At 39.5% G+C, this 21,854-nt stretch overlaps 2 protein-coding genes across 3 annotated transcripts in view; one reads left to right on the top strand and one right to left on the bottom strand.

Moving 5' to 3' along the window:
• Positions 1–656: 656 nt before the first annotated feature.
• Positions 657–4,911, top strand: ghsra (growth hormone secretagogue receptor a). Its single transcript, XM_086274388.1, has 2 exons — positions 657–2,420; positions 2,648–4,911. The coding sequence occupies exons 1-2, from the start codon at positions 1,505–1,507 to the stop codon at positions 2,959–2,961; spliced, it is 1,230 nt and encodes a 409-aa protein (XP_086130514.1). The 5' UTR covers positions 657–1,504; the 3' UTR covers positions 2,962–4,911.
• Positions 4,912–7,091: 2,180 nt separating this feature from the next.
• fndc3ba (fibronectin type III domain containing 3Ba) overlaps positions 7,092–21,854 on the bottom strand; it is a 93,211-nt gene continuing 78,448 nt past the window's right edge. For both annotated transcript variants that reach the window (XM_086274316.1, XM_086274317.1), the window contains exons 24-27: positions 19,782–20,000; positions 15,847–16,013; positions 13,827–13,954; positions 7,092–11,674 (exon numbers count right to left, since the gene is read on the bottom strand). In XM_086274316.1, the coding sequence (XP_086130442.1) occupies positions 11,363–11,674; positions 13,827–13,954; positions 15,847–16,013; positions 19,782–20,000 (826 nt within the window). In that variant the 3' untranslated portion in view covers positions 7,092–11,362. The remainder of the gene's footprint in view (positions 11,675–13,826; positions 13,955–15,846; positions 16,014–19,781; positions 20,001–21,854) is intronic.

Here is a 21,854-nt window from a genome sequence, read left to right as displayed (position 1 = left end):
ACGGGCGGAGAAAGCCTATGTGAAGACTTGAAAATTGGATCACACGACAACTCTGGATCATGGGTGGGAAATGGAATTTATTATGTTAGTTTCAGTTAGGTTTTGGCGCGTTCTAACCCTTTTTGTGTCTTTGTGGGCTGATCAGCCACTTTTTAAGTTTCCCTTTTGTCTCATTTAGGTAGGTTAGTGTTTGTTGCCAGCTTTTGAGTAGAGTTCTGTTACTTTGACCTCTTTTATGGGCTCAATATTTATTGTATTTTTATTTATTTTATTTTATTTTTTGTATAATTTAACCAAGTTTGTTTTATGGACTTTAACCCTTGCCTGACTTTCCTTGTCTTCTTGGTCCATCACATCATAAAACAGAGAGAGAGTCGACTTATTCTCCAAATGCTAATGAGGAATACTCTTTCTCATTGGCTGGTGGTAAACACAAAAGGCATAATTGCTTAAAATGCTGAAACCGCTACCAATCACTGCAACAGTACCGGTAGGTGGTGTTGCAGCATCACACTCAGAGCAGACCCCCACAACACAACCACTTCACTTGGGTAAGATGTTTTGCGCACCGGGAATCATGATCCACACACTGGATATGCACCATAACTACAGGAGCAGAACAGAAGTCTGGTGTTAAGGTGGATTTTTTTCATCGGTCTTGACTGATATTTCTTCTTTAACCATTTGGACTCTTAGATTTTTTATTCCATTGACAATGCATCGTTCTTTCGTGGTGTTTGTGAGTTTTATTAAACTGTCTCCCTTCCGTCAGACAGTGATTGTTTTCACGCTAGTTGTTATTTGCCCGTTTGTGTTTGGCTGAGTTTGAGCGCCACTGTCATTTGCAGGACAGATGTTTTTTTGCTGCTGCCGCATCATTATGACCCTGAGTCTGACTCACCATCACATGCTGCCAGATGCAACTCGTCAACCGATCCAATATTTTGCTTTTTATTTTGTGAAAACGCGGGGACTTGCTGCCGCTGATGGGGACTCTTTGGGGCTTCTTAGCGCATGAAGGACCTCAGGCTTCTGGTGGGTTTCACAAATATTTTTTTTAAAGATGGAGAAGATAAGATGCGCTTAAATGTTAGATTTTTAAATACTAGATCTGTTTTTATTTTCTGTCATATCCGTTTTTATTGGAGTATACATCCCCAAAAATTTCGGCTGGCGATTTATAGCTTGCGAATATCCGGATGTAATGCATTTTGTAACCATCACTCCTACTCTTCAGGTACTTTTGGAACACTTTAGTGTGCGTTATGAAGATGGGGTGGATAATTCGGATCGATCTGAGATGGCCTCATATTTCTGTTATAGTCTGTTCAACACCGTCTATGTCGTGTTTGATCTTCAAAGTAAAGAAGTGTTAGGCTACACAGGATTGCTTGCACCACTAAGGATATTACTTGTGTTCACGCCTGATCTCCTCCGTTACACGTTTTTCTTAACTCCGGAAATCAAACAATGAATAACGCAGGTGAGTGCGGCATCGAGGGGCATGAGGAGTCCCAGATCCAGGGTGACATCAGCAGTCAGGGTCAGGTGCGGCCGGGAGAATAACCCAGAGGCAACAATGCCCTCCTGGCCCAGCCAACTGGAGTGCCTCCACCATAACTGCACCTGGGAGGAGACCAACAATACCATAAGGAAAGCTGACCCTTCCCCGCCCCCTCTCAATTATTATTCAATTCCTCTCCTAACGGCCATCACCGTCGCCTGCACACTGCTGTTTCTGATAGGGGTGGCCGGGAATGTTATGACCATTTTGGTGGTCAGCAAGTACCGGGACATGCGCACGACCACCAATCTGTACCTGTGCAGCATGGCGGTATCCGATCTACTCATTTTCCTTTGCATGCCACTTGACCTCTACCGCATGTGGAGATACAGGCCCTGGCGCTTTGGAGACGCGCTCTGCAAACTCTTTCAGTTTGTGTCAGAATCAAGCACTTACTCCACCATCCTCAGCATCACCGCCCTGTCAGTAGAGCGCTACCTGGCGATCTGTTTCCCATTGCGCGCCAAGGCTCTGGTAACCAAAAGGCGCGTAAGAGCCTTGATTTGTCTGTTATGGACAGTGTCCCTTTTGAGCGCAGGCCCTGTGTTTGTCATGGTGGGAGTAGAGCAGGACACCATGGGGCCACTAAACTTCAGTTCGTGGATGAATGAGTCTAACTTATTCCTGGAGGCTGAGGACACCCGAGAGTGTAAGATGACGCACTATGCTGTGCAATCCGGTCTGATGGGGGCCATGGTGTGGCTGAGCTCCGTTTTCTTCTTCATGCCCGTGTTCTGTCTGACAGTGCTCTACGGCCTGATAGGCCGTCGGCTGTGGCAAAGGCACCGGGAGACGAACATGAGCAACCGCGTGTCTCACAGGGATAAGAGCAACAGGCAGACCATAAAGATGCTGGGTAAGTTTCTAGAACGCGCAAATTATGCAAAAATTCTAAAGTTCTTACATGATTCGAGTTTGAGTTGTCGACACATGAAAGACACCTTAGGGCTTTAAACTGTGTTCATATTAAAGTGATATCAGTTCAAATGTCCAAATAAAGATATATATGTTTAGGTAGAAAATGTTAATCAGCATCTCCTTTGACTAACCCCTGCTCCTTTTTATGTTTTTTTTTTCCAAAAGTGGTTGTTGTGCTGGCCTTTGTCCTGTGTTGGTTGCCTTTCCATGTGGGTCGCTACTTGCAGTTCCGCTCTCTGGATGCTCCTTCCCCGTTGCTGTCGTTGTTATCCGAGTACTGTAGCTTGGTGTCAGTGGTTCTCTTTTACTTGAGTGCTGCCATCAATCCCATCCTCTATAACACCATGTCGTGGAAATACCGGGGTGCAGCGGCGCGCCTCTTCGGCCTGACCGACAGCCTGCCGCCACGGGGTCGCACAGCGAGCACTGTGAAGGGAGATGGCTCAAACGGCTGGACAGAGTCTACAATCAGCTTTTGAATGCATGGCCTAAATGGCTGGCGTAATGAATAAAGCTATTAGTCGTGGATCTACATTACTCACGTAAAGGCCATAATTTCTGTCAGGGCGATGCAAAATTGTGGTGAGCACTTGCCTTTATTTGACTGGAATCAAAAAGGATGATTAAAAAAGCACGAGCCATAAACGCTCCATATGCATAAAACGCTTTCTTTTAAATACAATTTGCTCAGTTACTTGTCTTGTTCGGTTATTTCAGCAAGTGCCACACACTATTCATAGAAAACAATTGAAAAGCAAAACTGGTGAAGTGCAAAAGTCACTGGCCTGAAATGCTTACAGGATATCAATCAAAAACAGACACGCACGCCTGTGTGCTCACGTATAAATGTCACGCACATCTACAAATGCCTTATACTGCATTTATATTCTGGATGACAAAGAAAGCACTGTAGAATTTGCGGCACAGCTCTGTACTCATTAAGACAGAGGCAGAGGTGCAGTGTGTATGTGCATGTGTGTGGAAGAGATTTTTGCATGTGCTATGCAGGCCAAATGTCATGCTTTTGGGTATGCTTTTAGTCACGTTACATGAAGATGTCGTGGGTTACTGTTATAAGTTGTCAAAATTCCCAGTGGGCACTTTTATATTCAAATCAATGCTGTGTTTGGGATCAATGGGGTGAGTCAACAGTCCCTGTGAGTATTCTTGTGAATCTTTGTGGTGCACAGCCTTTGCTTTTTTTTGTGATTGTGAGACAATTTATATTTCCAAAATATGTATCAGTCTCTGATCTTGTTGAATGTATTTCACTGTTAAATGATCAGCACTGTTTAATCTGTAGGACCATCAGAAATGTGTATTAGGGGGTGTGGGGGGGGTCCTATAAGGTAGCAACGCAAAAGGTTTTTACAGGTCTTATGACTCTGCAAGTTTAGGTCTGGTGCATACACAAAGAAAGCTGCCTGTTAATGTATAAATAAACATGTTAGCAGTCACTTTCTGGGCCATGTGAACTGTGCACCATTTTCCAGCAGTGTTATCCACATGTTTTCAGTCACCAGCTATAGTTACATATGTTGCACTGATTAAGCATACAATGCTATCTTTTGCTGTGGCTGTAAACACAAAACGTTATTATAAATTTGTCTAATTTACCAATAGCAATCATGCTTTTTGCAGCCATATTTATGGCAACAAAAACATTCATTTTCACTAGTCCTGCTTCTATACAAGTAGCTTCCACTGTAAGCTAGCCCAAGGCTTCACACTTATCTTTAGGAGACATGGTTTTCCACTGACAAACGAGAGAAGTGAGTTCTCACACGATGTAAACTGTATAATATGTGTCTTCTTTTTCTCATTTAACAATTTACTAAAGCCTGGAAGATGAAAAGTCTTCATGGGTGATTAAACAGCAGATCATGGCATGTAAAGTGATTTTAAATGTTTTCCAGTCTGATGAAGTGCTACAACAATGTATAAGAAAGTTTTAAAATAGATTTTCCTTTGAGCTTGTGTAAGATAACACAACAGGTGGAAATGTAAAAGTGGTACATTTTGTAAAGTGATTTGTAAAGAGCCTTGTCGAAAAGATCTTTGCTATAATTTGTATATAGATGCTTTGTAATGCAGTACACTCAGGTGGTTTACGCAGTCCAAATCACCACAGCAGCTTCCTTGATTTAAAACATGGCCTCATGACTTTGAAGAATGTATCTGTTAAATGAATGTTTATGACCATATACTGATAACATGACATGCTTTTATCAATCCATACTTATTAACAGTCAAAATTTATTGCTTTTTTTTTTTTTATTAATCTATGTGACTATCTTCACTTAGTTAATGTGTATGTCTATGATAATGTCTTGTAAAAGAAACAAAAAGTTTCCTCCTCTTTTGTACACAGTATTCATATTCTTTGTGTAACCGACTCGACAGTCAGAAAGTTGCCCTCAGCAGATATGAGATGCAAACTGCAATCAGGGTTATTAAACCAACAAACACCAGTAAACACCTTCTCAGTCACATTAAAAAATAACAAAAGATAACAATAGGGTATGCAGTCATTTCTCCATGTGGCCCAGCAGTACCCCACTATATAATGTTGGCCTCAAAGGGGTTTAACACTGGCCGAAGGGACACTGCAATGTGCCTCTCCCATCTCAGCTGACAGGATTTTCTTGGTGCCACCAGGCTCCATTCTATCACATTAGATAGCTTATAAGACAGCAGGTGCTGCCAATATGAAGCAGACCTCAAAAGAGCACTCATTCATCACTAAATTCCCCTCAGGTACTTGATCAAAACACTTACAGGGGAGTCAGCAAAAGCCTTTGAGTGCAAAAATGTTCAGCAGATTGAAAATTAGAATGACTATGAAAGGTAATGAAGGATTCACAGGGAATTAAAGCTCAAAGTTGAGTTGGTAACTCACAGGAGAAGTGGGTGGATGAAAGGTGGAGAGAAGAAGAGATCTGAAACACAAAAGTCCACATGAAATACCTCAGTGGAAATGGACAATAAAACACAAGGTGAAAGAGAAGAGGCTCAAACAGTGAATCAGAAATCACAAGAGCTTGTTTAAATGAAGGTTGTGAGTGTGGATAAATGAACATTACACAATTAGGATGAGAGTGGAATTAAATAAGTATTTTTAAAAATGCAGCACCTTTTTTTTTATTATTTTGATACCAGTTCAGACAAGCTAATGTTTGCTGGTATACCAACACACTGACTGTTTACAAGTACACTCACAGGGGTGGACCAAAAATGAAGTCATCTGCAAATGGGATAGTGCAGATGGTTCAGACCAGGACAAACGCAGCTATATTTTTTCATCAGTCTCCTGATGATGACGACAAAAAGAATCCTCCAAGAAGCTTTCGTTCAAATAAGATTAGGCATCTGTGTCCACACTAGTGGCACCTAAAGTTATTGTCAATCTCCTTCATCCTGGTTGGGACAAGCACCCTGTGTCTGTGCTAAATTTTACATTTAATTCGATAGTCAAGTGAAAACATTAAAGGCATCATTATAAACATCAGTCTGTACAAAAGAACCCCAGCCTGCAGTTTTTTGTTAATACAAAAACAATTGCTTAAAAATTTAAGTCTAAATAGTTCAGTATAGACTTTTGAACATGAAATGAATATGAAATGTTGATTTTCCCCATGAGGAATACGTACATAACCCTATCAGTGTATTAGCAGTCTGGACTGTTAATTATTAAGCTATCAATTTTGACCCAAACATTTGAAAGCCACAAAGTGACACTTTTTGTTTTGTTTCTCGGGAATCTTTGGAAAAAGGTTCCTGCATTAAAAATGTGAAAACTGGAACACCCGACAGTGAAATCCTACCACTTCCAGTCACTAGACTTATACCATATTAACCTATAGAACGGTATTGTTCAACAAAAGCTACTGCAGTGCACTTAAAAAAAGGATTTGTAGTTTGACTAGGAAAATAAATGTTTGATTTTCTTTCATAAATGTAATCTATGGTCTTTTTGTTAAGACAAAAAGACTAATGTTCCTCTGATGCCCTTGGATTGCCTGTGATTGAGGAATATTGACCTTGCAGTGCTGCAGTTTCTGTCCGGCTGCTTTCAGGGCCAGCAGGGCATAAAGTCTGTGATTTAGTCTTGTCACAGCTTTCTGGTTAAACAGTATTAAGGCCACCAGAGAGTAAATCTCAACATGACAAACCTTCACAGACACACATTTACACTCACCTCAAATCCTTGAACCCTAAGTGACAAATTAAAGGCAAAAACTATTATATTAATGATTTGCGGTGAAATTTCAAATGAATTACAGTGCTCGTAAGATGAGCTCTCCAGCTGAGTAATTCTAATTTAAACCCTAATATTATAAATATTGATTATCAGTCCTCTATGTTTACAACAGTACACAAAGATGATGCAGATGAAATGACAATAATGACCCTCTTATTAAATCTGAAAGATACAAATCAATACTGCCACAGAGAATGTCAGAAGTGTGTTTATACTTGTTTCTCCACCCTATATTGATGTATTCAGCTGGTTTGGGAAGTCCTATCCAAAAAAAGAACAAACCAACAAACTGCAGAGCATCATTGTGTTGAAGCGTAATGTTGACATTCAATAAACAGTGCAATTAAAGACAGAAAAAAATTAAAACATTTATTGGGCATAAATATATTATATATACGCTACCGATACAGTTACGTCTTACATACATAGGGTAGTATTTGCAAAAATCTATACATTAAAATTGATATGGCAGTTTCTTTTATATAATGCATATGAAATTGTCTAACATTTACAATACAAGAAGAAATGCATGAATTTCTTTTTTTCCTCAATTCGTAGACCATGACAACGTTGGAATGTTTATTTTTTAATTGTGAGGTAAAAATATGTTTCTGTTTTTGTCTTACTTAAAAAATAGTTAAATACCTGTGAGTCTCTGTATGTTTGTCAAATCGCCAATCTCTCAGTCAAAATCTCTACATGTACAAAACATTCAAAAAAAAAAAATGATCAGAAGGCACAGACGTGGGGTTGCTGGGCAAAACATTGTCTCTCACTCTTGACATACCCGCCAAATGTACAGGACCTGCAGGGTGGTGAGTAGGGAGGCTGGGGTTCTATAAAATCACCTGTATTTGAGGGGAAAAAAACGCAAAAAAACCCCCAACAATGCACATCAAGGGAGTACCCTGCCCACAAACACAGTGCCTTTTTGTTAACACTGTGCTAACCTTGGACTATTTAACACTAGCATAACTGGCCTGACAATGACCATACACCAAGCAAACCTCTGCTCTTCCACTGGGGAATTAAGGCTTAAAAGGGGGTAGTGTTGGGCAACATAACATCAGGAGTTTAAGGAAAGGACACCTCACAAGTCACCTGTCAATTACAATGCAACAGGCAGACACAAGATGAACACATCAGACAAAGGCACCATACTCCCTATAAACTTTCCTTTCTTTGTGGCTGCACTGTGCATTCTGCAGAGAGCGCCCCAGTAATGCCAATGTCACAGTGATGCCAATAACAGAATAATGCCAATAAAAGTAACAGACAGTGTTGGCAGTAGAGTTTGGAATAGAGCAAAGGATCGCGTTTCCTATTGCTCATATTTACCTCATCAAGCCTAATGCTTGGCATAAAAAAGTGCTTCAACTCTGTTAGTCATAATGAATTTACCCTCTTCTTCTATAGCTCTATAGATATCTCTGTATATCATCTCTTAGCAATGTACGGACACAAAAAAGCTCACTACTGTTATACCAGCACAAGCCTGAAAAAGGATTTATCAATATTATTATTTTCATCATCTGCCGGAAACCATCGTATGATTGTTTTTGCTTTCTTTACCTTTCAGTGTGAAATCAGGTTGTGTAAAAATTAAAAAACGGGAAAAAAAACTCCACCGAAAGGGGCTACACATTTCATAATGGCACATTTTGCTTTACAAAACAAAACAATAAAAGATAATATGAAAAGAAGAAATATCACAGATCAAGTTAATGTTTTTTTTTCCTTTAGAAAGAATAATGATAATAGTCGTAATGCTGTGTCGCTGCAGAAGAACATCTCAGAACCCTTTAGACGATTCAAAACGCAAAAACTAGTGGACATAAAAAGTTTGCACTTTGGCATTAAAACAGTAAAAATAGATATCAGAAGCTTCATTATAACACTAATCAGAACAAAAGCCAAAGGCAGCAACGTTTATCCCAAAACAGATGACTTGAATTGACCATAAGACCTGGCTTGCTACATGTTTCTCTAAGCGTTTCAAGAACTGCTTGCCTGTGCACAGCCAAAACAGGAAATGTAAAAAATAAAATAAAATAAAATAAAAATACATAGGCAATTTGGTTAAATGTTTGAAACGGCAATGATAACTGCAATTCATGGACTGATGAGCTACAGGTTCCCAACAGCTGTAAGAAAAATACTTAAAGGGTTACTGAGATAAGGAATGCTGGCCTTAATCATACAATCTAACATACATCCATTAAAACAAAAGAAAAAAAAACATGCTACAAGAAAAAATTAGTATATAACTACACTTGTCTCTTAATCTTTTAACAATAAATAAATGAAGATTGCACTGTAATTGGCATGTAAAGTACTGTATGCAAATATATAGTATAAATAAAACCTAGAAAAGAACTCTACCTTTACTTTCCCACCAACTTTGGCAAAGGTTTTTTAAGCTAGTAAACCACTTTACTTACTGACACAAACAGGAGCAAGGCACAGCACAGACAGAGCACAAGATACAGCATCAAAAATGAGAGAACAAAGGGAAGGAAGAGAGAAAAAAAGAAGAAAAGAAGCTAAAATGATAAATTATCATGATGACAGCAATAGGGATGACAAGATTAGATCTCCCCTCTGTGAGGCCTTATCCCTGAGGTACATTACAGGCTGCCAATCAGAGCTAATCATTACCTCCGTCTCCCATCCAATCCCTTTTACTCCCTGCACCCCATCCGACAAACATGTCACACATTAATTACGCAGGTCAGGGTGACTTCTTTGGATTATCGGGGCATGTATTGGGTTGTACCTTGGCTTTGTTGCTTCGGGTTGGGGTTAAAAAGGGTTTTGGGGACTTGGGTGGGAGGTGAGGGGCTGTTATGTGTGTTAGAATGCCCTGTTCTGATGAGTTGTGTCCTGTCAAAGGCTTGTTTGGTTAGTGAACATTAGTTCAAGTCCTCAGAGAACATGTCCGTCTGAGGAGAGACCACAGACTTGCTACTGCTCTGATTACATATCAATAAAGCACCTTTTAATAGAGAGAGCGAGAGAGAAGAGAGGGAAAGTGAGAGTAGTGCATGGGCAGACAGATGGGATGGATCGAAAGCAAGAGAAAAGTGGCCAGAGCAAAAAGGGTAATTACAGATAATCACGGGTGGGAAATGAGAAAAGAGGAGAATAGACTTTAAATGCATCAATTGACAGGCTAGCCGGAAGGAGAAACAGCTTTAGCATTGCTCTGGCTGGCTAATTCTTAGTGGGGGCTAAAGCACAAGCTAACTCCTAATGGCTTTCCTAGTTAACACCCATACAGCTCTGAGAAGGCCGGTTAGCTGGCAGACTGTTAGCACCTCTGGGTCAGTGGAGCTACGTACATATCGCTAGTAAAGCTACAGATAAATAGGCTGGAGCAATGGTATTTGAGATGGTAGATTAAAGAAGAACTGACCAATGGCCCAAAATATGCTCAGCCCAGCCCTTTCCTTGTCTGCTGCAGCCGATCACAACCACAGCCCGGCTCCCCAAAGCCAGTTTAAGCCTCACAAACCAATACCTTCAAGGGCTCATATTCTGAACCAAGACAAGTGTTTAAGGGCTCCTTCAACTAAATGTGCAAGCTGCTGAGCTGACCTCAGAGCTGCCGTCTATGAGCACCTAGAGTCCACTATTCCCCCTTTTACACTGTACTTCAGACCTTACATTGCCATCACTTATATTACATCAATTTATAGCATCATAGTATTTGCTATAATATACATATCTATATATAGAGTTCATATATTAGATTACTGGTTTTCCATTCTTTTGTAGATATAATAAAATCAAAGGATAGCAGCATCTTAAACCATACATGGATTGCATCACTTTGGTAGCGGAAAGAGTGAATGAGTGAATGTAAAAAGCTAAGCAGATATGTGATTTACTTCTTAGGATGAAATGTCTTTGTCATTGTCATTGCATTAGTGTAATTGGATATGTGTGCAAGGTTATGCATGTAAGTCTGCACCTTTGTCTGTGCACTGGGTATTTGTCAGTCTGCATGTGAGAACGGGTGCAGATTGCGTGAAATGTCTGACAGCCTGTAGAGTTGTAACAAACTGGGTAAGTAAGAACAACTAAAGCTTTGAAGGCCTACACTGGAATATGGCTGAATGAATAAAGACTACAGCAAAAAAAATGCAAATTAAACACTGAAAAATAAACCAAAAAAGTAAGGCAATGACCATCAAGAAATATATGTTCTCTAAGTGAATATGTTTTAAAAAGATACAAAATAAAAACATGCAAGTCAGTCTGGAGAGCAACTGTTTTGCTCACAGCTATTTTAAGGCTTGATTATCAGCTTTCTTTCCCAAACGAGGTACAACTCAGACAAGGCTTCCCTCGACAGAAATCCTTAACAAATGAGACGGACAATGGTATGAAGACAACAGAGACGGAGAGGGAAAAAGTCCAAAGTGAGTGAAGGCAAAAGACAACAGGAACAAGGTGGGAAAAGCCTGAATCAAAAAATAACCAAAAAAATCATAGATAGCGTTGAATGTACATCTCAAGTGTTTGTTTTGATTTCATTCGGTTCTTTCATAGATGTTTTTTAAAGTTTTTTTTCTGCGATTTTGCTTTCTCTTTCTATCCTATAATTAAAAATTCCCTCACTTCATGAAGAAGTACTGTAGCAAGCAGGCCATGAGGATGGAGAAGCCTGCAAACACACACACAATCAGCGCCGCAAAGCGCTCGTCGCTCGAGATCAGGCCCGCTCCTTTGCCTGCTTCCACGGCACACTGCTCTCCTGATGATGCTGCCTCCTGGCGACGCAGCGTGAACAAAGAGGAAGGGCTCAGTGGTCCACACAGCTCCTGGCACGTATCCTGGCAACGGCGGCAGGCACCCACACGGAAACGGTAGTCTGTGTTGCTCTGGAGACCGGAGATTTGAAACACACCCTCCTCTCCCTTGAAAACCTTTGAAGGCAGGAAAGAGGTGAAAAAAGTTTTACAGCTGACTTGGATAAGAAAGACATTTTAAGAAAGAAATAAGATAAGCGCAAAGGACGCAGATTTTCATCCAACTAAAAAGCATAACATGCTCCTGAGTGAAATCATTTTAGCTAGAAAACAGACATGCATGCTCACGTAAACTCATATTTTATTCAAAGAACACAGAAAAACAAAACAAATTAGATGTTTAAACTGTGAAAATTTTAAGAAATTTGGAATTTAATGGTAGCAACATTTAATCCTCTTTTACCAACTTAGTAGATTTGTTGCTCAATTTTTGGGAGAGGAATGTTCTTCCTATCATTCTTATTTGATAGGTTTCTAGGTGTGCAACAGTCCTCATTAAGGTCTTCTTTGGTGTATTTTGTTTCTCATGATGTGCCAGACGTTTTCAGCTGGTGAAAGGTCTGGTGAAGAGGCAGGCCAGTTCAGCACCCGGACTCTTCTACAAGAAGCTGTCCAGGAGACATCTTTTTAATGACCACCCTTAAAAAGATGTCTCCTGGATGGGAGCATATGTTGCTCTAAAACCTATATATACACCTTTCAGCATTAATGTTGTCTTTCCAGATGAGCAAAGTGCCAGTTTCCCTAGGCATTATTGGGCTCCCATACCCTCAGGCATACAGGATTTTGAACTAAGCGCTGATAACAAGCCAAATGGTCCCTCGCTTCTGTAGTGTGGAGGACGTATCATAGTATCATTCAAGTTTCCTGAAAAGAATTTCAAATTTGTCCTCCCACAGAACAGTTTTCTACTTTCATGTTAACAACATTTTTACATTTTGCTTTTTCTTTGCACGATAGAGTTTTAATCTGCATTGGAACTGTGTTCACAATGATTTCTGGAAGAGTTCCTGAGTCCTTACAGTGTAATTGATGTTACTGCAGTGCTGCTTGAGAGCCGAAAGATCACAGGCAAGGATCACACCGAGATCCTCCAGATTCTCAGAATCATTTCAAAATATTATGTACTGTAGATGATTGGATACTAAAAGTTTTCACCATTTTATATTGAAGAACATTATTATGAAACTGTTCCACGATTTGATGATGCGTTTTTTTTGTTTTGTTTTTTTTGGGGGGGAGGGGGTGTATTCGCAGACTGGTGAATTCTCCTTCTAGCTTTGCTTCTGAGAAACTCTGCCCCTCTAAGATGTCATGTTACTGACATTTTGCCAATAAACCTAACTAGTTGCAAAATGTTCCTCCAGCTGTTTCTTTTTAGCACCACTTAGTTTTTTCGGTCTTTTGTTATCTCCACCCAACTCTTTTGAGACCTGTTGCTGCCGTCAACTTCAAAATGAACTAATATTTTTTGATGAAATAGTAAAATGTCTCCGTTTAAAATTTCATGTCTCCTATGTTCTATTGTGATTAAAAAACATGTTTAAGACATTTAAATGACCACCTTGTGTTTTTCTTTGCATTTTACAGGGTAGAGTTTCTTTGGAATTGAACTTGTAGAAAGGTAAGTGGTGTTTGTGTCAAAGGAGAATGTGTGTAGACAAAAAACACCATTTAATTTTTAGTGCTGCAGTAGAAGAAATGGTTTGATAAAGGTGCACTGAACTTTAGCTGTTAGACTCTCAAACTGACGAGAGGTAAATATAACTGAGTGCATTTACTGGTCTTCTCATAAAGAAATAAAAAAACCCAACAAAAATAAGGAAAAACAACCCCCCCAAAAAAGAACACAAAATGTTAAAAGCAGCATCTGATAACATATGTCTGCACAGGTTTTATCTACTTATGAGAGTGCAGTTCTTCCCACCAACCATTCTGTAATTCAATAACAGAAGTTGAAATGGCCCTGAAGACAAATAACTTTTTGTCTACCTGCCTGCCCACCGCTGCAGCTGTGAGCAATCAAATCCTATATTTCCAGGTGCAGCAGACTCTTCCTGAGATACTTCTGTTTTGTAATTTTCATTAAAAGTATTTAATACCTCTCAGCAGGGGGGATGTATATGAGGGAAGTGTTCACACATGGGTATTTTACTCTTCTATCAAATGTCAAAAGAAAATTGAATTAATTAATTCCAGCAGCTTCCTAGTGTTTAGATGAACTGGACAGCTCTCATGTAAGACCCGTTTACATGTGTGTGTTACAAACCTGTTTGTATTCTGACTCACGTCCCACCAGCACCTGGAGCACATAGCTCACAGGGTCCCCCCTCATTGGTGGAATAGTTTCCCATGTTATCTCACACATGTTCCCCTCCAGCTGGTGCACTCTGGGAGCTGTTGGAATTAATAATAACAAATCATTATCTCATATACATGACTGCATATCGTTAAAAGACGCTTGCAAACAGATGAAGAGTATAATTAGAACACCATCTCTTGTGAAGTCAAGAAATGGTGTTTATCATTTTACAACATTTAAAATGTTGTAAATGGCCTGCATTTGTATAGCGCTTTTCTAGTCCCTAAGGACCCCAAAGCGCTTCACACTACATTCAGTCATTCACCCATTCACACACTGGCGATGGCAAGCTACATTGTAGCCACAGCTGCCCTGGGACGCACTGACAGAGGTTGTAAACAGTAAAGTGTAGATAAACTCACAGTTCAGTGATTTGCCAAACACTTAAAGCCTATATTTAACTGAAAACATTAAGAAGATAACTTATCCAGAGCTGAAACTTGATTCAGCATATAGAAAAAGTGGTATAAAACTGGGTATAAAAAGAGCATACCCAAGAAGGTTCATTCTTCCGTGAAACAGTGCAGCAAAACACTTATGATTGAAGAACAACATTTTTCAATATGGAACTGCAACGACTTTGGGGATATTATAATGTATAATAGAAAAAATACATCATATAAATGTAAGGCTTATCTTAGGGCCAATGTTCATTTAGGATTAACTAAAACAAAGCAGAAGAAACAACTGAAATCTATCAATCAAAAATAGGAAACTGAGAAACATATATATGAATATAAATAGTGAACATCAGCTACAACAAAGTGAGTCATGAAATTCATTTTGTTTTTCAGTTGTAACATTTGTTATGCACTGCAATCAAATCCTTGGGGATTAATGTCATTTTACACTGTAAATTACAATGTTAACAACAACGATGTCATTTTGACTGCAATAAACTGCTGCATTAAATACAAAACACATTTTACTAACTGCTTTGATAACCAAGTATCTATATGTTGATTCATCTCAACATCACCTGCTCTTTATAGTTTCAAATGAATGCCTGACCCTTTTAGATGGCGTACACTGCTATGAGCTTTACAGAAGCTATTCGGTCCCTCGAGTGGGTTTATGGATATATCAATGCTATGCGGCACAGCTACCATCATACTTTAAGATAAGATAGAACTTTATTAATCCCTCGGGTGGGTTCCTCTGGGAAATTCGACTTCCAAAAAAAGCACAGCAACGACCGAAGTTACAGTTACAGAACTGTTATATATATATATATACACACACACACACACACACACATATATAAATACAGAGACAAATATAAATAAAATATACAAAGGGGATAAATAGAATAAATAGGAATAAAAAATAAAAATACAAGTGAATTGCACATTTCAAGTATTGAGTCTATTGCACTGTTGACTATTTACAAAAAGTATTGCACAAGGTATTGTACAGTGAGGTGCAGAGATATATCCAGAGAGGTTACCCCTTACTGCAATTATTGGAGCTGTAATAAGCCACCCCCTCTCTTACAGTAACAATCAGATGCTGGAGGCAATAATCAGGCAGGCGACAGTAAAATTCATCACTAAAAGCCAAAAACAGATGCATTTGTTGCATGCGTAAAGCTTGATTTAATCCACGTAGAAGTGGCAAACATTACTGTATGCATGGATACTCGTGCACTGGTGTGTTTGCGTTGCTCTGCCATCATATGTGAAATTGAGCTGACACTGGTGGACTGGTAGGACATCTTCACATGATCTGACCCCTGAAGATATTTAAAGTTAGATTTACCTAAATAGAGGACTGTGCGTTTTAATATGTCTGATAATTCCCCACTAATATCCCTACGGCACAACTGTACGATCTGAAAAGGCAGCTGGTGTATAGCTAGTGATGAAGACAGGACTTCTTTGTGTGAAATGTGTTTGTGCACAAAGACATTTTCTCCGCTTCGGTTTACCTTTCAGGGCAGGGGGTATAGACTTGGTGGTGCAGAACGTATGTGTGTCAGAAAAAGGACCCTCCCCAGCATCACTGATGGCCTGTATTCTGAAGCTGTAGCTGCTGGACTCGGTCAATCGCTGAACCTTGTAGGTGTGGCTGGGACCACGGTAGATTGTCACAAACCTAAACAGGGAACATAATGAAGAAGGAGAAATAAACAATAAGATGTAAATCTAGAAAAAATTTTTAAAAAGGAAGGACGGTTCAATGTGACAGAGGGAGCACTGACAGGCCTAGGCATGAAGGATCACTCCATCAGAGATAAAGGAGAAATGGTGAAGGGAAGTGAAGGTGATGGTGTTATGAATGGGTATAAGAAGGGAAGAGTTATGATAATAGAGAAAAACATGGTTAAACATCCATCCATCTATCCATCTAATTCAAGGTCGTTGGGGGCTGGAGCCGATCCCAGCTGTCAATACGGCTGAGGCAGGTTACAGCCTGATCATGTTGCCATCTTATTGCAGAGCACGGTCAAACAAGAACAGTAAAAAGTAAGGCACAAACACTTAGATACCCACTAATCACTAACTTAGTTATAAGGACTGATAGACCATGTTTGTGACTTGATATAGTTTAACTCAGCACAGCAGGCGTCACAAGAAAAATGATGAGCAGCTCAGCGGTGAATGTGAATATTTTAACACAATTATATGTTAACCTGAGGTAAGATTAACTTCAGAAATAAAATGTGGGGACCTTGAAAAGCAAGAGGAGCAGCAGAAGAAAAGAAAGCACCTTAAAAAAAAAGATAGAGATGATTGATGAACACGCAGGACAAACAGTGGCAGGCTATAGTCACAAATCTGATGAAAATGAGCACCAAAAGCATTCCTGGCTGGCTCGATGGACAGATTCATGGAGTGGGAGAGATAAAAGCAGGAAAAGTCTGGGAGATAAGTGAATGTGAGCCGAAGAGGGGTTATTTATCTCAGCAATCAGCTTTGCAGCAAAATAAGGTAAATGTCTAGGTGGCAAAGGAAGCCATGAAGCAGAGGAATGAGAAAAGAAAGACAAAGGGAAATGGTTAATGAACAAGAGAAGAGGCAGTAATAGAAGAGTAAAGTCGCAGGAGGATGCAAGGGAGAGAGAAGTTAAAGCAGAAGGATAGGTGATTGAGAATTAAAGGAGATGATGATAATGTTGAAGAGAGAAAAGAGAGTGCGAGACAAAGAGGAGAGGAGAGAGGTCACGGTTTAGTGGAAAGCTATAACTCCAGATGAGCTCTTTATGTAGCTGCACTACAGAAGTGATGTGTTTCTCTGGCTGATATATGATGTTATTAAACCTTGGCCTTACTGGTGGGCCATACAGTTAACACGTGCAGCGATCAACTGCATGGCTTAAAAAAAAAAAACAACTAATGCATTAACTTTTCCATCATCAGGAGCTATGACCTCTTCGCAGTCGACCAGACATAAATGGTAAGATATCAAAATAATTAACATTTAGCACAGCACAAACAAACAATAAATACCCTTGCACAAAAAAATCACTAGGACATAGTTAATGAGATGAATTGCCCTGGTGCTGACCAATTAACTACAACATGGCAGAGCAGAGGGCAGGATGAGAGAGGTCAGAATGTAATGAAACAATCTGTTATTGTTCTACTGCAGACGTCATCGTGTAAGAAGAATAAAGCCCTTGAACTACACTGCCCCGTGTTGTCATGACATTCTTGCAACTCTCAGATTTGACACAAGGCATGTCAGTGGGTAACATGGATGAGAAGAGGGAGAAATGAATGGAGCACAGGAAACAAGTGAAAATAAAAAGCCCTGACTCAGGGAGGACAGCGCATGAGCAACAAGTCTGCAAACAGGGAGATAAGAAAAAGAAAAATTAGTCTGAGCAAGCAAGGGAAAGGAGGATGGGAAGGTACAAGGATGAGAAATAAATAATGGCAACAATAATGGGAACCGGAGAACACTTTCTTTATCATCATAAAATAGAGGAATGCTTGGGTTTACTAAAAAATAAAGGAAGGGTAAAAAATGCCAATGCAGGGGAAATAATTCCTGAAAGGAAGCACACATTCATTGTCAGAATCTCCACATTCGCAGTCACCTGTCTAACAATAAACCCCGATTAATAAACATGAATTAAATCAGAGGACAGCAAGAGACAGAGGAGGGGAGGAGTCAAGGTCAAAAACACAAGTGTAATATCAGAAATGATATTTGCACAGATTATTGCTGGCTATTCAATATGTTTGTTTACAAAGCTAAATACTTCAAGATTTCATTAGTTCCCTGCTTTCAATGTGCCCTTCCAATCTCGCTTATTATGTCAGCAGTGAAGCTTCTGGTTGCCATGGCTAACTCATACTAAAAAATAAAAACCCTTCTAATTCATTTTAACAGAGCGTGATGAGAAAGAAAAGGGGAAAGCAGAGCAGCGTAGGAGGAGTGCCCTGTAAATCTTCTACGTCCATTCTTAATTTTATATGCCTTTGCACACAAATACACAGTGTACAAGAAACTGTGATGCACCACTAACCACTTATACCACCTTTTTTTAAAAACACATTTAAAATATAGATGCCAGTGATCGCAAGGTACCCTCCCCACACACTGCTCCCCGAGAGCTGCACTGGTGGCTGCCCACTGCCTCACTGGGTGAATGGGTTAAATGCAGAAAAGTATTTTCCCTATGGGGACTAACACATACACATTCTTTCATTTAAATGAGCCACTCCTCATCCCTAAGTCTACAGCATAAACACTTGGGGGAAAAAAAGACAAATTAACCTTGAGTTTAGTTGCCAACTATGTTTAATACTCCAACTCCTATAACTTCATCGGGTGCATACAGACACATGCATAATATACCTAACTGCATCCAAGCGTGATTACAAAGAAAGAAAAATGTACATAAATATGCACAAACATTACTGTGGCAGTTAGAAAAGGGTAAACAAAACTGTGAAAGCTGTTTGCATTTGGTATGGCAGAGAGCGATCGCATACCTCTATGTTTGTTTATGTGTATGTGTGTCACAGAAGCTAACAGACCACAGCCTGCCAGTTAGGGACCCATCTGTCAGTTATGGTACCCATTCCAAGGGTGTCAAGGTGCCAGCTTGATACAGCCAACCCTTAATTCAAACACTGATAAGGGCCAACCAGAAGGATAAAGGAGGGAGCTAAACAAACTGACAGTTGGGCAGACGGGCTGGTGCGATGCATTACAGATACTCTTAGCTCTAGCTACTTGCAAAAATTCCCTCCTCCTGAACTTTTTTTGCCCCCAGATGTGTATTTGACTCCCTGTCCATGATTATTTTCCATCCTCTCCTCCTCAGTCTGCTAACACTATCTTTCCATTTCTCTTTTTATCGCTGCTGTCTGACCAGTCAATTCAATGAAGGCTTGATTGTTGGGGGCTGCATCCCTGCTGTGTCCAGCTCCACTCAACATGACTACTCCCAGGTACATCTAGTTACTGCACACAGAGGAAAAGGCACAGATCCCCACAAGTACCTTTAATGTTAAATGCACACACTCCCTCGGCTCCCCTCAGCTGCTCTGGTTTTGTCCTCCTAGTATTTGTGTGTTCTTCTCAATGATGTGCATATTTTTAACCTGGGTTCTAATTTGATCAATTGACTAGTTATAGGGTGAGAAGTCCTCTGAGGGCAACATCATAGTTTCAATCCCTTGTTACACATGAGGTTCCATAGATAAATGCAGACTATCGTTCTGTCTATTGCTGTCATAGAGACAGGATTAGTAGGTTAATTCGGTGTTCCACTTTTTGTTTATAAATGGGTAAATATAAGCTTCAAGTCCAAGATTTTAATGTGTTGTTTAAATAAGCTGGACTCAGCCCATTCCCTCAAGTAAACAATGATGATGGAGCAGTATAAACTGGTCCATGTATACTCCACCTGTGGTTCTTGTCCTCCATCTGTAGTGTGTAGACCATGTCATCAGCAAGCAGAGCACGTGTGTGGCTGGTGTTTTCGCCCCACTTGAGCTTCAGGCTTTGAGGGCCAGCCGCTGAGCATTCGAGTGGGGGCGGCGGTGGCGGGAGAGGGCGTGTCCTCACGATCAGTGGTAAACTGTTGGGACTGGAGCCAATGGCATTCACTGCCTGGATCTGCACACTAAAAATCATGGGAGAGAGCGAGAAAGAGATAGAATTTATTTGTTGAATATTGCACTGTAAAAATGTTTATTATTATTTTATTATTTATCATCTTATATTGATTGGATTTTTGTGGAAATGCCTCTAGAGATGAGAGCCAAACAAGCCAGCATTTAAATTTTACTTGAGCATGTGTGCACTGATTTAAGATCACAAGCCAAAGTACGTGACCGTGAAAGTGCTGTACCATGCAACCTTGAATGCTCTCCATGTATTTGCAGACCTATCTGTCCAATGCTGGACACTAATGTGGTATATTAGCTTTGACCTTGGATGTTTGTGGATCCTTTTGCCTGTTACCATTCTCCTACGTACTCTGCATGATAAGCCTTAAATTTGTCAGACTTCCTGGTCCACATTTTCCCTAAATGTGTACCAAGTTAGGTAACTGCTATCACTGCTACAGGGTGTTTTAGACTATTTGTGCTAAAGAGAGAACTTAAATACTACAATGTATTCCCTAAAACATAATTATAAAGATTATAAATGACAGAGAAACATCATTTTAAGCACATGCATTTGAACTCGTATGCCAAAAATATATGGACTCAACTGGACACAAAGACACACACAGCTGCTAATTAAAGAGAATTGGGAGAAATGGATTTCTGTTTTTCAAACTCCCCTGCCGCCTTTCTTCCAGGAAGCCCCCCCTCTGTTCTTCGCGGTTTTTCTGTCAGTGTCTGATCAGCTTATTAGCATCAATATCAGAGGTCCTCAGCTAGTTGGTATCCTTCTTCTGACATTTAACCACTGATTCTTTGTAACTGCAACCTTTCATTATAATTCATGCAGCTTAGGTAAACATTTTTGTGTTTGTGTCTGTGAGGTAAAGGGCAACATGTATCTATCCAGTGGATAATTAAGGATATGGATAAAAGATAATAAGAGATTGTGAACAACGTAAAGATAAGGCTTAGCTTTTGATGATAGGTGGGGCTACATTTAGATATGATGAGAGTGAACGTGAATGTTTATTTGTTAGCCCTGTGATGGACAGGCAACCTCTTCGTGTTGTACCTTAACAAACTTTCATCTTAGGCTCAGAACAGATGCAGTTTATTTATTTATTTTTAATTTATGATTTATTTTTTTTACACTGTCAAGAGAAAAAAACTAGGGGACAAGTAATTGAATAATCTTGAGACTATAATTTCACCAGTGCAAGAACCTCTGACTGGTAAATTATTTAAATCTCACCTCAATGACTAAAGTGAAAATACACATCTAATTTTAGAGGACAAATTGAACTCTCTCCTTTACTTGAAGTTAAGGTTGACATTGTTGATAATACAGAATGCACCTTCTTTGCACTGCAGCTTTACTTAATGTGTATTCTGTCATTGATGACTAGACCACAAGTATACACTTAAGGGTTTTCTTTGGGGTTTTCTTTTTACTTTAATATGGTTTTGTTATTTATTTGGGGCAAAGATGCAGGAAAGATTTTCAAATCTTGTATTTTGAAGGAAATATTTTAAACTCCATTGACAGAAAACGCAAGTCATCTTAAATCTATATAGATATTTAATTTACAAATATTTAATGTAACTATATTTAATGTTTTATAATTTAGCGTATTGTATTGTTGGCGGGAAAAAACTAAAAACGAATTTCTTTGTTTTAAAAAACAAACATATGTTTCCTTTTTCATCGGTTTAGAACAAAAACTGAAGTCTAAATACTAATACATAACAATAGTGTGTTTAACCTCCAAGCTGCAAAAAAAATTGTACAAATGTGGGTGCGCACACACACAAACAGCCACAAAAACACACAAATGTTTACTGTGGTCCTTTACAAGGCCACACAG

This window comes from Aulonocara sp. 'chitande type north' Nkhata Bay, linkage group LG19 (assembly GCF_057382095.1).
Source record: "Aulonocara sp. 'chitande type north' Nkhata Bay isolate Kocher_YH1m ecotype deep benthic linkage group LG19, A_spYH_male_GT1.1, whole genome shotgun sequence".
Taxonomy (NCBI): Eukaryota; Metazoa; Chordata; class Actinopteri; order Cichliformes; family Cichlidae; genus Aulonocara; species Aulonocara sp. 'chitande type north' Nkhata Bay.
The sequence above is the reverse complement of the archived record's forward strand: the minus strand, read 5'-3'. Positions and strand labels throughout refer to the sequence as shown.